This window comes from Dipodomys spectabilis, unplaced genomic scaffold, assembly GCF_019054845.1.
Source record: "Dipodomys spectabilis isolate Male_0828 unplaced genomic scaffold, ASM1905484v1 ptg000157l, whole genome shotgun sequence".
Lineage (NCBI taxonomy): Eukaryota > Metazoa > Chordata > Mammalia > Rodentia > Heteromyidae > Dipodomys > Dipodomys spectabilis.
Window position 1 is genome coordinate 19,486,872 of NW_024870834.1, and position 16,029 is coordinate 19,502,900.

The following is a 16,029-nucleotide window of genomic DNA, read 5'->3' on the forward strand; positions in this document are numbered from 1 at the left end:
CAGCAAAACTTAAGTGTTGGGGGCTGGGAAGGTGGCTCAGTGGTAGAGCGCTTGCCTTGCATGCTCGAGGCCCTGGGTTCGATTCCTCAGCACCACATAAGCAAAAAGAAAAAAGCCGGAAGTGGCGCTGTGGCTCAAGTGGTAGAGCGCTAGCCTTGAGCTGAAGAACTGAGGGACAGCGCCCAGGCCCAGAGTTCAGGCCCCACTGACCGGACCCAAAAAAAAAACAACTTAAGTGTTGGCTGGGTACCACTGGCTCACATCTCTAACCCTAGCTACTCAGGAAGCTGAGATCTGAAGATCATGGTTTGAAGCCAGCCAGTGCAGGAAAGTCCATGAGACTCATTTCCAATTACCCACCAAAAAGCTAAAAGTAGATCTGTGGCTCAAGTGGTAGAGTGCTACCCTTAAGCAGGAAAGCTAAGGGACAACTCCCAAGCTCTAAATTCAAGCCTTTATGCGCGCGCGCGCGCATGCACACACACACACACACACACACACACACACACACACACAGTTAAAAGACAGTATCTAGGCCCTGAGTATAAGCCCCCATTAAAAAGCAGGGTTGGAGTTCAAATGGTAGAATGCCAACTAAGTAAACTGAGCATGTGTAATGTCCTGAGCTCATGTGTAATGTCCTGGTACTTGACAAGAAAAAAATGAGAGAAATACATAGGATAGCTAGGCATAGTGCATACCTGTAATCCAGGAACTCAGTAAGTAGAGGCAGGAATCAAGGAATCAAGGCTAGCCTGGGGTACTTAGAGAGCCCCTGAGAAGGAAGGAACGAAGGAAGGTAGGAAGGAAGGAATGTAGAAAGAAAGGAAGGTAGGAAGGAAGGAAGGAGAGAGAGAGAGAAAGAAAGAAAGAAAGAGAAAGAGAGAGAAAGAAAAGAGAAAGAGAAAAGAAAGAAAGAAAGAAAGAAGGGAGGGAGAGACGGAGGGAGGGAGGAAGGGGGGTGGGAGGGAGGGAGGTAGGCAGGCAGGCAGACAGGCAGGCAGAGGGGAGGGAGGAATGGAGGACGGGAGGAAGGAAGGAAGAAGGAAGGAAATACAAGTTCCCAAAGATATATGTGGTAATTTTGTTTTGTTTTGTTTTACCAGTCCTGGGGCTTGAACTCAGGGCCTAGGCACTGTCCTTGAGCTGCTTCTGCTCAAGGCTAGCACTCTACCACTTGAGCTATAGTGCCACTTCCAGCCTTTTCTGTTTATGTAGTACTGCGGAATCGAACCCAGGGCTTTATGCATGCTAGGCAAGTACTTGACCACTAAGCCATGTTCCCAGCCCGTATGTGGTAATGTTGACCCTGATGTCATTTGTAACAATAATAGACAGCAACAGCAATTATTACATGCCAGGATTTGTTCTAAAAACATGGGGTGTTAACTCAGTGAATCCTTGAAGCAACCCTCAGTAACAGTAGGTATTATGGGGCTTTTCATTTTATGCCTGAGAAGACTGAGATAGAAAGAGATCACAATGCCAATTGAGGGTTCAGAAGTCCACACATCCAGCCTCCATGCCATAATTGTTTACATGACAGTGATAGTGAACAGAGGGAAAAAAATGTCAAAAGAGACTTTAATTTTTTAAATCAATAAAAGCTCATATAAACACAAACGAGCAAGAACTTAAAAATAGATCTGGTCTGTCAATACAATGGACAAACTGTTAAGGATTTACACCATTGTCATGAAAGAGAAAAAAAAGAGCACTATAGAATGATGTATCTGTAATGCCATTTTAAAAGTTACACAATTATAAGCTAGGCACTGGTGGCTTATACCTGTAAACCTAGCAACTCAGAAAACTGAGATCTAAGGATTGTGGTTCAAAGCCAGCCCAAACAGGAACATCTATGAGACTCTTATTTCCAATTAACTACTAAAAAAGTTAGAAGAGGAATTGTAGCTCACGTGGTAGAGTGCTAGCCTCAAGCAAAAAAACAAAAACAAAAAACCCCCCAAAAACCAAAAAGCAAAAAACTTCAGGGACAGTGCCCAGGCCCTCAGCTCAAGACCCAAGACTCACACACACACACACACACACACACACACACACACGCATGCACGCACACAAAATTACATAATCATGAGATGTTAGATAACTATCCACAGAAAAAATAGTTTGGGGGAAAAAAAGATGTACACTAAATGTCAACTATCTTTATACAATTAATATAAGCTTATAAAAACTGTTAACCATGATTTTTTTTTTCAGGAAACCAGCATTATGGGTGTCTTTTTCCCATCTCATTCCATTCTATATATTTGGGGAGTAAAATAATTCTGCATTCCTTTTAGAATCTCAGAGAAGCAATCAAGCTATGTTTAAAGGATCATGACCATTGCTGCTCCTGGCAGAACACAAGAGTGCTGGCTAGTTAATTTTCAGACAGAAAGCCTGGCTGCCACTTCATGCAAGCTCTCGCAGATAAGGCTCTGGGCAGTAGGCTGGCCTCAACACAGAGGCTTCCTGTTTCTCAGGAGCCCAGACACACAGTTTCCATGATGGTGCTACAGACATAGGAGGAAATGTCTCTGGGCACCCGATCACATTGGATTTTGGCTGGATTTCCAGTTTGTGGCCTAGACACTTGTATTCATTATTGCTTCATTAAACACACTGGCCCTGGGGCTAGGAAGGTGGCTCAGTGGTAGAGCGCTTGCCTTGCATGCCTGAGGCCCTGGGTTCCATTCCTCAGCACCACATAAGCAAAAAGAAAAAAGCCGGAAGTGGCGCTGTGGCTCAAATGGTAGAGCGCTAGCCTTGAGCTGAAGAGCTGAGGGACAGCACCCAGGCCCGGAGTTCAGGCCTCAGGACCAGATCCAAAGAAAACCCCACAAAACAATAAACACGCTGGCCCTGTCTCTTTCCCTAGAACTTCTTCCTTCTGGACTCATAGACTACATAGACCCTCAGTAACTAACCCACAAGGAGATTTGGCAAAGGTGGTGACTTTATGCTCTTGTAATCTACCTGTGTGCCCGTCTGTATTGATTTTGTTTCATGCACAAGGATCTGTGCTTTTCTGTGCTTCATCTGTAGTGATGTACAGGACCTTTTGGGTCCTGATCAGCTTGCCTGGGACATGGTTAGAAATTCAGAATCTTAGTTAGGTGCTGGTGGCTTATGCCTCTAATCCTAGCTACTCAGGAGGCTGAGTTCTGAGGACCATGGTATTCGGAATCTTTGCTCCCACCCAGATCTGCTGAACTGACACGAATTTCTTTGCCCATTTTACTGAAAAACAAAAAACAAACACACTCCACAGCTCCAGGTCACAGGTACTATTTTCTTCCAGTCTCTAATTTTAGGAGCCCAGAGGGTTTGTAGACTCTGGCATCTGAATGTCCTGCATCTTTCTTTCTCTTTGGTGACCACTTCTCAACCTTCTTAGTGCAGACGAAGAAGGGTTCATGAAGGCCCTGGGCTCCTTCACAGAGCTCTGAGCAAGCGCCTGGGAAGCCAGCCCATGGATCTAACCCCCATCTTGTTTTCTCCTCAGGCCTGTTTGTTATCTGGCAGAACCCTGCATGGCAGGTGAGAGAAGCCCATCTTCCCAAGAGCTGGGAGGAGAATCCCCCTTTCCCTGGGCTCAGCTCCCCAGCTCTAGCCTTGCTGACCCTGACTGGCTTGGGGATGAGCACATCCGGGCAAAGAAGGCCAGGGTGGAGACCATCGTCCGAGGCATGTGTGTGTCCCCCAACCCTCTGGTACCAGGCAATGGCCAAACCAGGAACAGTCCATGTTGTCCAGAGAAGTTTCGAGAGCGGAAGAGGAAGCAGAGCCTTCCTGTCCAGCAAGGCCCCTTGAGGCCAGGCTCTGCCCAGGACCAGGATATGAGAATAGGGAGTCCCCGAGTGAAAGATCAGCTGCATCTACTGAAGCAACAGCTCCGACATCTGCAAGAGCACATCCTGCAAGCTGCCAAGCCCAGGGCCCAAGCTCGGGGCCTAGGAGGCACCTTGAATGCACCGCAGAAGAATGGCTGCAGCTCTAGCTCCTGGGCAGCTGGCAGTGACCAGCACCAGGGATCCAACAAGTACTTCTGTGGAGCAGAGACACACAAGGTAGCTGACGATGGACACCAGTCTGAGAAGCCCAGGTGTCTTCCTTCCACAGCCCAGGCTTTGCTGGAGATTCTGAGGAAGGAAGTGATCAGCGTGGTAGCCCAGGCTGTGGATTCAGTGTTCCAAAGGGTGCTAATGGATCTTCCAGACAACCTGCCCCAGCAAAGCACCAGCTTCCATAGGTCGGTAGCAGAGAGTAGAAGTGAGCACTCACCTCCTGGAGGAGGTGACTATAAAGATCCACTTGCTCCAGCATCTTTTCCCAGAAGGGTCCAGGCACAAGCTGGCATCCCTTTAGAAAACTCATCACTGACCAAGCCTCTAGATTCTCCTAAATACCCTATCTCTCCAGGAAAGGTCCCCAAACCCTATCAGGGTTCCCCAGCCAACTGTCCCTTTACTGCGCCTTCCTATATCCAGGAAAATCAGGTTTATAATGGCTATTGGAGCCATGGTCATCTCCAAGATTCATCTTCCCAAAGTCTCCCATCCCCAGAGTCTTCTCTGCGTCCTTTGGTTTTGAACCAGCACCACCTCTCCCTGCCTTTCATGGCAGCCCATCTGGAGAGCCAACTCCTGCCTCCCTCAGTGAAGAGAGAGCAGAGTGGCCGGCAAGCTGTCACCGACGTACTTCCTTTCTCTTCCATTCACATATCCTTTATTGGTCACTGAAATTCTTGTGGTCACTGCCGAGAGAAACAGGAAAACTAGAAGTTGAGGAGGAGGTGGGGACTAATACTGCGCAGGGAATAACTTTACCTTCTAATGGCTGGTTGGTTATTATTTAATTAGGGTTTTACTCTGATCAAACTCAGAGCCTCTCACTGGTAAGCACTCTACCACTTGAGTCACACCCTCAGTTATTTAGCTTTTAAGTTTTATGTTTTTACGAGAATCAGACTTAAATTATGCTCCTTCTACCTGTACCTGATTAGCTGATATCATCACATTCGGCCTTTCTACTAGCTTCTTTTATATATATATATATATATATATATATATATATATAGTAATTTTTTTATTGTGATTAAGTGGTTACACAAATTTCACAGTATTGTGGGATAGTGATACTTCAAGTCACAAACACAAACCTTCTTAATGTTACTTCTTCACCTCCCTTTCTTGTTTTTCACAGCCTGTTGACTACCTGACCAAATAGAAACCACATGCCAGGGGTTCATGATGTAGTGAAAGTATATTTATTTCTATGACTCATCAGATTCTGCCATGACTGACTTGTTCATTTGAGTCAGAAAGGGTTTTGTTTGCTTTTATTTTTGTTTATGTGTTTATTTTTGGTGCCTGTCCTGGGGTTTGAACTCAGGGCCTTGGCATTGTCTCTGAGCTTTTGTGCTCAAGGATGGCACTCTACAGTTCCCCCCACAGTTCCACTCCTGCTTTTGGTGTTTAATTGTAGATAAGAGTGTCACAGACTTTGGACCACGATTCTCAGATCTCAGCTACCTGAGTAGCTAGGATCACAGTCACCAGTGTGATATGGAAATTTGATCAGCGACATACAGAGAAGCCATGTTTTGAGAGGTCAAACTGGGAGTTTTATTGGAAAGCTGGTGACTGCAAGCAGTCTAGTGTCCCAAAGAACCTGCAGTGGCAAATGTTGTTAGCATAAAGCTTATAAAGGCAAAAGCCACATCAAAGCAGATGCCACATGGTATGTTTACAGAAGTAAAACAAGCCAGTTATGGGTTAACTAAGGTGGGCAGTTTGTTAGAAATTAACTAGTGGGGACAACCAGAGATGGAGATTTATTAGATTCCAACAATCAGGGAGGGGTAAAGAATAGGGATTTTCCTACCAAGGATAGTGGTTTTCTAACAGTCCATGACAAATCTGCAGTTCTCGAAATGACCTATGCCCCATCTATTGTTCTCAGAGTTGAGTGAAATGTCCTTGTCACTTATTAAAGCATTAAGATGGCGGTGGAGGCCGGGTGCCAGTGGCTCACGCCTGTAATCCTAGCTACTCAGGAGGCTGAGATCTGAAGATCGCCATTCAAGCCAGTATGGGCAGGAAAGTCCATGAGACTCTTATCTCCAATTAACCACCAGAATACTGGAAGTGGCACTGTGGCTCAAGTGGTAGAGCACTTGCCTTGAGCTGAAGAGCTCAGGGACAGTGCCCAGGCCCAGAGTTCAAGCGCATAGACTAACCAAAAAAAAAAAAAAATATATATATATATATATATGGCGGTGGGGATAAGATAGCTGCTTAAGCCTAGTACCCATATTTCACCAGCTCCTGACTTGGGTTTGCTTTTAAACTCAAATAAGCTTCCAAAATTATCTTAGACCCTAGGGATGGAAGAGCCCTATAATTTGGCTGCGAGCTACCCATACTGCTGGGTAGAAGGGGTGAATGACTTCATCTGAGGTGTGGCCGCCCCAGCCTCATGACTCTGTAGATAAAAGGCTTGTGGGGCCTAGATAATTCGTGGGGAAGACATGAGGGACTGGGAACTTCTGGATCAAAAGAACAGTTTTTCCTAAGAGACCAGACCCAGAAAAAGCAATTGAAAGGAGATAGAAGGCTTCCATTTAAGGATTAATTTCCAAGCTTCAGTGGCAGAGGCTGGACGCTGGGGGCTAGAAACAAGTAAGTGTAGACCACTATCCTAGGAAACCTTAGAGGCTCAGGCAGCAGTCTGCATCTTACTGAATCTTCTTCCCAACTCTCAGGCAGACATCATTGTCCTATAAAACAGAAATAACTCTTTGAATATTATTAGTTGATGAGTTAGAAGAAAATGTAGCATAGGCAAATACAGGTGTTTGGTTTTTCTTTTTTACTGTGAAACTTCTTGGAGCCCTTAATATGATCTAAGAGGAGAATGGAGGAGCCTTAAACTTGTGTGACCCAAAACCCCTCTTCCAACCAGCATCTAACCGGACTGATGTTCCTGAGAACATGTGGACGTTGCTTTTGTTTTATTGAGCTTTGCTCATGCTGCTGCTATTTCTCATGAGCCCTGTCTCCAGGGTGGTGTCTGGAGTCTGCATGTGGGAACAATTCTGTCCTCCGCATGGCCTGGACAGAGAGGAATAGGGTGGAGTCTGCTTACTGCAACCAGAGCAGGTCCTCCAGATCTAAGTGCTTTGAGTGCCCTCTGCTGGTGTCATGTTAACAATGCACTAAATCCCAGGCTTCCCTGGAAGGCAATGAGCTAAGAAAAGTAAGAATAATTCATTAAAGTAGGGCTCTGGTGGCTTGCACCTGTAATCCTACCTATGCAGAAGGCTGAGATCTGAGGATTGCGATTCAAATACAGTCTGGGAAGGAAAGTCCATGACAATCTTAGCTCCAATAAAACACAAAGAAAAAGCGTTCTGCTGTGGTTCAAGTGGCAGAGCACTAGCCTTGAGAAGCAGCTCAGGGACAATGCCAAGGTCCTGAGTTCAAGCCCCAAGACTGGCAAATAATAATAATAATAATAATTCACTGGCCACCACCACCACTTGGCAGTAGGAATATTCTAGGAGGTAGATACCAGCATTGATTTGCAGTTACCTTCCTGAGTTTTTGGTAAGAGCTTGCTGGTTAGACTCTGTTGAAGTCTGATAATAGGAACCTACTTAAGAACTCAGTCCTGCTGGGCACCAGTGGCTTACACCTGTAATCCAAGCTACTCAGATCTAAGGATTGCAATTCAAAGCCAGCCCAGGCAGGACAGTTTGTGAGACTTTTACTCAAAGATAACTACCAGAAAACCAGAAGTGGTGTTGTGGTTCAGAGTGGAAGAGCACTAACCTTGAGCAAAAAAACTACTCAGAGACAGTGCCCAGACCCTGAGTTCAAACCTCATGACTAACAAAAACAAAACTCGAAGTCTCTGAGCTGGTGCTGGGTGGCTCATGCCTACAATGTTTGATACTTTGGAGGCTGAGACCTGAGAAACATAGTTAAAAGCCATCTGGAGCAGAAAAGTGTGTGAGACTCTTATCCCTAATTTTGGGCACAAAGCTAGAAGTAGAGCAGTGGGCAAAAGTGGTAGAGTGCTAGCCTTGAGTGAAAACGTTAAGGGATAGTGTTCAGGCCCTGATTTCAAGCCCCAGTAGAGACAGACAAATAGACAGACAGACATACACACACACATATACACACAAACACAATCGCAACTCAGTCCCCAAATACCAGTACAGCCCAGCAGAACCTGGGGCAACAGATGAAGAGATGCCGAGGCAGTGATATCTCAGAATATGGTTTATTAAATAATTAATATTCAATGACCACCATGAGGCAACAAATGAGTTTAATTGACAGATGTTAAGCTGAAGCTGTTCCTCCAGCCCCCACTTTGTACGTTCAAATTAGCCCAGGACAAAATTAAGAGAGTTACAGGAAAATAGACAAAAAGGCACATTCCAAAGGGTAGATGACCAAAAACAAAAACAAACACAGAAAAACAAAAACAAAAAATCCGAGGAAGTATTTAAGCAGTTTTAGTAAGGGATCTAGGAATTTCCACACTAAGATAAATACACTCTTTTGATAGGAATGAATGGAAAAGATCAAGCACTCATAATCCTGTGTCTTTAGACATAGGATAAAAAAATCATTCATGGCGTCATTCATGCTTCCAGCACACCATCAACCCTCCTGCAGCTAGTCACCATCCCCACAAGCCTCTAGGGTTCCTACACCCAAAAGTGTGCTGCTGTTTGCTCAGTACCTACATGTGCCAAACCCTGCCTGGGCCCACAGAGTTTCGGGATGCTTAGAGGTCCATCCTAAGGTAGACCTAGATGAGGCTTAAGAAGGCCAATAATGGGGCTGGGAAGGTGGCTCAGTGGTAGAGCGCTTGCCTTGCATGCCTGAGGCCCTGGGTTTGATTCCTCAGCACCACATAAGCAAAAAGAAAAAAGCTGGAAGTGGCGCTGTGGCTCAAGTGGTAGAGTGCTAGCCTTGAGCTGAAGAGCTGAGGGACAGCGACAGGCCCAGAGTTCAGGCCCCATGACCGGACTGCCAATAAGGCAGGAGGGGGCAGGCAATTTCCCTGCAGCATGTTGGGTAGCTAGGTCAGCTGTAACCACAGTTAGTGGGTTTGGTTTATCATACTGGGGAGTCACAGGCCTGTTGCCCGATTTTATTCTGTGGGGAACTTCTCACCAGCCTGTGCACTGTCCCTGGGAATGCTAAATGTTCTTGTGAGGGTCTTTGTGGGGCGGGGGGTGTCACGCCACGGCATTCCTGCTTTGTTAAAAGAATATAAATTCCATATATGGGTATGGATAAGGCTGACCATCTACTCATTCCTTCAACCAACACACATTTATTGACCAACTATTATATGCCTAGCACTGAGATAGGCACATGGTACACAAAGATGAAAACGTATGTCCTTGCCCTTAGGGAGCTAACAGTCTAAATGGAGCAACCACACATACAATAAAAGCTCTAGGAAAGTTGTTGCTACAACAGAAGCTTGAAAAGGAGTCTTGGGCGTCCTAGGTGAAGAAGGCCTGATTTAGCAAGGAAAGATCCCACAGGGGATGGAGCTTCTGAGTTGGAGTTTGACAGATGAACATTCTCCCAGGTAGATGGGGGTCATGGGGCACAGAGTGGGTGGTGGATGTAGCACAGAGTTTCAGTTTCCGGCCATGCAGGTGTATCATGTGTGGCAGTACTCAGGCTGGCTAGATGCTTGCAAAGGCTATTAGAATGACAGCCAGAGTGGAGACCATGTTTTACAGATGAGAAAGTTGAGGTAGAGGGAGGTTAAAAAACAAAAAAAACAAAAAACAAAACCTCCTCATTCTTGGGGTTTCAAAATGGTTTGCCTCGGATACAGGCACCATCTTCCCCATCCCATCCTAAAAGGGTACAAAGTATAGCAAGCTGGATTTGATATCATACATGACATATGATATGTAATCTCTCACATGTGGGGCTTGAACTCTGCGCCTGGGAGCTGTCACTGAGCTCTTCAGCTCAAGGCAAGTGCTCTACCATTTAAGGCACAGTGCCACTTCTGGTTTTCTGATACTTAATTGGAGATATGAGTCTTATGGACTTTCCTGCCTGGGCTGGCTTTGAACTGAGCTCCTCAGATCTCAGCCTCCTGAGTAGCTAGGATTACAGATGTGAGCCACCGGCACCCAGCTCCTGGGAGTTTTAACTGCAGCACGGCTTCTAGTTAGAGAAATGGAGCAAGCTCTCCATTCACCCAGAAAAAAATAAAAATAAAACAGAAAATAGAAGGAACAGAACACTCACCATTGGGATCATCTGTTAAACATTATTTGATATGTTTTTTTTTTTAAATTGGCTTATCTGGGAGGGGATTTCACTTTACAGTTGTTAACACGGTGTTCCAATCACTTTACCCCCTCTGCCAGACTTGCTGCATTCTTCCCTCTAGGAAACAGTATCCCCAACAGATTTCCTTGTTCTGTTTTCAGAGTTGCAAATACTCTAAACTTGTGTTCTAAAGTGTTATTTTTCCTTGACACTGAGACAAATCCAGGAAGGCTTAAACCCTGGTCACCTGAAGAAGGCCAAACTAATGTTTTTCTATACGCGGTATCCCAGCTCCAACCTCCTGAAGGCTTATTTCCCTGATGTTCAGGTAAAGACTCCTTAAGTTTCTGCCTCTTACTAGTAAAATTCCCAAGTGTCAGCATAAGGCTGGTCCTGGGTCTTTCAAGCCCCTCTCATAGAGCTGATAGAACCCATGCAATTTTCAGTGCTGAGACTGTGCAGATAATCATGAATAATTATGAATAGATTTGCGGTAGGAAATTTGGGTATTTGAACTTTTAGGCTTTTCGAGCAATAGGTAATTCCAGAAAAACATGGAAGGTGAGGTAGGAGGAAAATCGCTATGAAGTGGAATTTTTGGCCTAGTTTTTTATCCCCTGGGAACCTTATGAAAAAAAGAGAGTAGTATTATATAAGTATTATATAAGAGTATTATATAAGTAATATAAACAATACATATTTTGGCTGTGGTCCACAATCAAAATCTGCATACAGATCAAGTGTGACAATAGGGAAAAATCACACTGATTGTCAGACCCAAACCTTGCTTGCCTGTTTACATGTGGTCTCTAGCCTTCATGATTGGTTAAGAACTGTTAATACTTTAGATCTATCAGTTAAGATTTTCAGGCCTTTTCTCCACATACAGTTGCTTTATTGATCAAATTCTTATTAGATTTACCATTTATTCTGTAACGTCAATCTGCCAATAAACTTCTCCCTCACCATACTGTTACACCTTCCCTTGGCATTTAGCCAGGCTGAAGGTTCTGGAGCTTGACCCTAGGTCCTCTCAAAGTTGTATTTAGACATCATGAAAAGATTTTTCATGGGTGAAAACCTTCATAAATCTAACACCAAAATTATTTGCTAATGGGCATTAGAGTTCATTCGGGTTTTTTTTAAGCTCAACTATATAGACTTGGCAAACAGCTGTGGATTGTTTTTCCTATAGAGGCCCATTAGTGTTGGTTGAAGCCATCCATATTCACCCCACAAGGAACTTGGTACTGGTAGTTCTGATTCTGAGCTCCTCAGAGTAAATGTCTGACTTGATGGATCCTTTGTTTGCACAGTTCAACCGCTGCATTACTTCTCAGATGATCAAGTGGTTCAGCAACTTTCGTGAGTTTTATTACATCCAAACGGAAAAATTTGCTCGGCAAGCAATTTCAGATGGTGTCACAAATCCCAAAATGCTGGTGGTTCTCCGTGATTCAGAACTTTTCCGAGCTCTAAATATGCACTATAACAAGGGAAATGACTTGGAGGTAAGACAATGCACTGGGTCCTATGTTTCTGAGATACATCTTCTCCCTGTAGGATTGGTGTTTGTTTTTTTTTTAAGACCCCCTGGACTGGAAATGTGTATTAGTGATAGAATGCTTGCCTAGCATGCATGAAACCCAGGGTTCAATTCCTCAGAACCACATAAACAGAAGATGCCGGAAGTAGCCCTATGGCTAAAGTGCTAGCCTTAAGCAAAAGAAGTTCACAGACAGTGCCCAGGCCCTGAGTTCAAGCCCCAGGACTGGCAAACAACAACAGCAGCAGCAGCAACAACAAAACAAAGAGATCTCCTGTTTGTTCTTAAACCAGTGAGAATCATGGTGGCCTGAGGTTGTTCTCTGCACAAAGATGACAATTTCAACATCTTCTCTCAGCCAACAGGTAGATAGAAACAAATAGAGTTGTCCTTCCTGAGATCTGCCAGGTGTTTTACTATTCTAGACTTTTTACTCTGTTGTCAGGCTACAGAACTTGTAGATCTCAATGTCTTGCTTCGCTTCAGGGCCAGGAGGCTGTGGACTCAATGCTGAGTTCAGGTGCAGTACCTACTCTTGACCTAGGTTTTCTCACTTGGCTCTTAATCTGTATTCTCAAACAATTTTGTGAGCCATCCATGGCCATTCACCTTAAATTATGAAAACAGTGATGTTCAAGGTTTCTCAGCTCTTTAGGATCTCTATGAAGACAACCTGTTAACACCTTAAAGGTGAAATGTCAATAAAGGGTGAGCCTAAGGTGGCCTAGGTGTGAATTCCTATTGGAGATATGGACAGCCTCTTGAGTGGCTGGCAGCTGTTAGTCTGGCTTCTTATTCTGCAGGTGCCATACGTATCTGGTCAAAGACTCCATTTCTCCCTTGCCTTCTCACTTGGCTGTGATCACGAGTAGTTTACAGATACCTCCAAGAATATAAGATCTACTGGCCTCTACTGGTAGAATTCCCAGCCAGAAGTTTTAGAAACCTAAACCTCCTGTGGGGAGGAGAGCACTGCCAGGGCAGTGTGGTATGGTATCCCTGACACATCTTTCCATGTGGGATGGTCACTTGGCAGGCAATGGTGGCAAGCTCCTAGCTAAGCTGCATTGACAGGGCCTGTGGGGACACTTTCCTTTACTATGGTGCCAGTCCTGGAAATAGGTGTCCAGGGACAGCCCTCCTCTCCCCAGCTGGCTTTGGAAGTGGAAATGCAAGCCCTTGAGATCCTGCCTTAAAGGATGGTAGTTGAAGCTTGCAGGTATTCCTTCCCTCAGCAGGTCTAAGAAAAAGAGGTTGGAAAGACCTCGTTAGCAGAACGAGCTCCTCCTACAAAGAGAATGTTTGTAATAGACTTTTTCCTGGGGCCACCTCACTAGAACCATCATTTTAAGGTTGTGCCTGGCAAGGAGGAAAGGGTTTCCTAAGGCTTTAGAACCATGAGCCCTGTGGGGCAGGGATGCTCTTAGCCCACTCGCCAGGGAGCAGGCAACTTCTACCAGTGGGCTCTCTCTGGTACCAGTGCTTCCGGCCTCACGTCTTCTATTCCTTGGGGGTCTCTTGGGGGATGCAGGTCCCGGACTGCTTCTTGGAAATCACCAGCTTGACATTACAGGAGTTCTTCAGGGCTGTCATTGCAGGGAAAGACTCAGATCCTTCCTGGAAGAAACCCATTTACAAAATTATTTCCAAACTGGACAGTGACATCCCAGAGATATTCAAATCTCCCAGCTATCCCCAGGAACTGTTTCAAAATTAGGATCAAAGAAAATGAGTGGCCTTAAATGGCAGTTTAACTGGAGAAGGGGCATAAGGACTCCCCCACCTCAGTAGGCACCATTACCGGTGTGATCACTTAGTTCCTTTGCCAGAATCATTATTAACTACAGTATAACGACTAAATCATGGGCATGTTGGCAGTACATTGAGTTTGGAATCAGAAGGCTTGAATCTCAATTCCACAGTTGCTGGGAACTTCCTGATGTCTCTCCATCTGTAAAATGAGGTTCTAAGGACTGCAGGATAAAATGTCCTGAAGTCTTCTGTGCCATGGGACACAAAATGCTAGCCTCTCTCTCTAGCCTTCAGATGTTATCATTTTTTACAAATATAGCTGTTTCTTTTCAGTTATCTATTGAGCTCTATTTGTAGATAGTCTGTAAGACTATCTTTATGCTTTCACCCTGAAAAGCAGCTATTATCCTAATTTTTAAAATGACTAAAAAGAAGTTTTTTTTTTAATTTTAACTGTGAAGCAACTCCTCAAAGGCTGAGGCCAGGCCAGAAGTGCAGAGTACCTCATGACTTGTGAACCAGACTGCACACCGGACCAATCATGCTGTCACTCAGACTTTCAAGTGACAAATGAACCTAAGCAACCTTCCAGCCACCTGACATCTGTGCCTGTCACTCAGGAATCCTTCATCACCCAAAATTTTCACTGATGCTTTCATTAAAGCTAGCACACATTCTGGAAGGACTTGAGCACTGCTTCCTGTTCACATTCTTCTGCCGGACACCTGATATAGCATCTAGTTGACTGAGGAAATTGAAGTCCTGGCTCTCTCTGTGCAACAGAAATGGAACTTCAATGGGTGGTAGCTAGACAGAGCCTTCAATGATCACCTGGCTCAAGCAGCTGCTTAATCTGGAGAGGCAACTGAGGCCCAAGCAGGAGGCTAACATAGGATGTGCACACACTCACAGGTGTGAAGGGCATAAATGGGACATAGAACCACACACAGAAGTAGAGGTTCTCCAACTCCACAAAGGAATTACAGTCCATAACTGAATGTCCACAGATGACAAATGTCATGAAATCCACACACTCTCCCCCATTACTGGCCCAATGCAAATGGTAGACTGACTGAACAAAAAGCAAGATATTTGCAAAACTGAGCAACTGTATCTGTCTTCTAAACTACAGAACCAAGCCTGTAAGCACTGCCAAAGGAGTGTGGGTAGGGCTAACCAGAGTGGAAAAAGGGGTCTGTGACTGTGTTAGCATCTTCACTTCCCATTGACATGAAACAAGTTCCATATTCAGTGACTTTATTTTCATGACTTTATGGGTGGGGTGCTAGCTGAGACAGATGAGAATAAAAGTCCCTAAACTGTTGCTATGTCAGCAAAAAGAAGTATGAAAAAAGGACTTTTGATTTTCTCTTCAGTTGAGGAGCAATAAAATATGCTCGGGCTAAACCAGTCTTAAAATACATCTACTGTTTTTATATTAGATTTTAGTGCTGGGAATTGAACCTAGGATCTGCCCCCTCCATGCTAAGCATGTGCTCCATTACTGAGCTACACCTGTAGCAAAGAGCTTTTTTGGTGGTTTTTTTTTGTTGTTGTTATTGTTGTTTTGTTGGTCATGGGGCTTGAACTCTGAGCCTGGGCACTGTCCCTGAGCTCTTCACCTCAAGGTGAGCACTTTACCACTTGAGCTAGAGTGCCACGTCTGGTTTTCTGGTGGTTAATTGGAGATAAGAGTCTCAAAGACTTTCCTGCCTAGTCTAGCTTTGAACTGTGATCCTCAGATCTCAGCCTCCTGAGCAGCCAGGCTTATAGGTATGAGCCACAAGCGCTTGGCTAAGTGTTATTTTGTTTGTCAGTCCTGAGGCTTGAACTCAGGGCTTGGGCACTGTCCCTGAGCTTCTTTGGCTCAAAGCTAGCACGCTATCACTTGAGACATAGTGCCATTTCCAGATTTTTCTGATTATGTGGTACTGAGGAATCGAACCCAGGCTTGATGCATGCCAGGCAAGCACTCTACCACTAAGCCACATTCCCAGACCTCAGGATTATTTTTAAGTGTCCTTCAATACATCCAATTACAACCAGACAAAGTTCTCCATCAAAATGGAGGAACATAGTAAGCCCAAGATTCCAAAACTGACAAGGACTGTGTACCCCCGGAAAAGGCAATCAGTTCTGTGTGGAAACAGAAAAATCACACTCCACAGTGACATTGCATAGCTATTGAAGACATTCACAGGAAACAATTCCAAGTTCACATGGTTGTCTGATATGAAGCAGCTCTCTCCTTCACCCCAAACCTGAAGTTCATTAGTGTATGTTTTAAAGACTGAGCCAAGCCACCTCCAGGGCAGTGAACCTCATCCCAAGGACCAATTAGATGAAATGTGCAAGCTCAAATTGAAAACATTTGTGTACTATAGGCTTTCCAGGACATGT

At 44.8% G+C, this 16,029-nt stretch overlaps 1 protein-coding gene across 1 annotated transcript; it reads left to right on the top strand.

Annotated features, from left to right (window-relative positions):
• The first annotated feature begins 1,277 nt into the window (after positions 1-1,277).
• Positions 1,278-13,638, top strand: Prox2 (prospero homeobox 2). The gene is made up of 5 exons (XM_042692835.1): positions 1,278-1,297; positions 3,512-4,727; positions 10,552-10,659; positions 11,648-11,842; positions 13,409-13,638. Exons 1-5 carry the CDS (start codon positions 1,278-1,280, stop codon positions 13,592-13,594), a joined length of 1,725 nt encoding a protein of 574 aa, XP_042548769.1. The 3' UTR covers positions 13,595-13,638.
• Positions 13,639-16,029: the final 2,391 nt, after the last annotated feature.

What these genes read in the sequence shown, in the direction of transcription:
- Prox2 (XM_042692835.1), top strand. Translation starts at nt 1,278, where the DNA reads ATGTTCCCAGCCCGTATGTG. An exon ending in ATGTTCCCAGCCCGTATGTG is followed by an intron (nt 1,298 to 3,511) that starts GTAATGTTGACC and finishes TTTTCTCCTCAG; the next exon opens with GCCTGTTTGTTATCTGGCAG. An exon ending in CTTATTTCCCTGATGTTCAG is followed by an intron (nt 10,660 to 11,647) that starts GTAAAGACTCCT and finishes TTGTTTGCACAG; the next exon opens with TTCAACCGCTGCATTACTTC.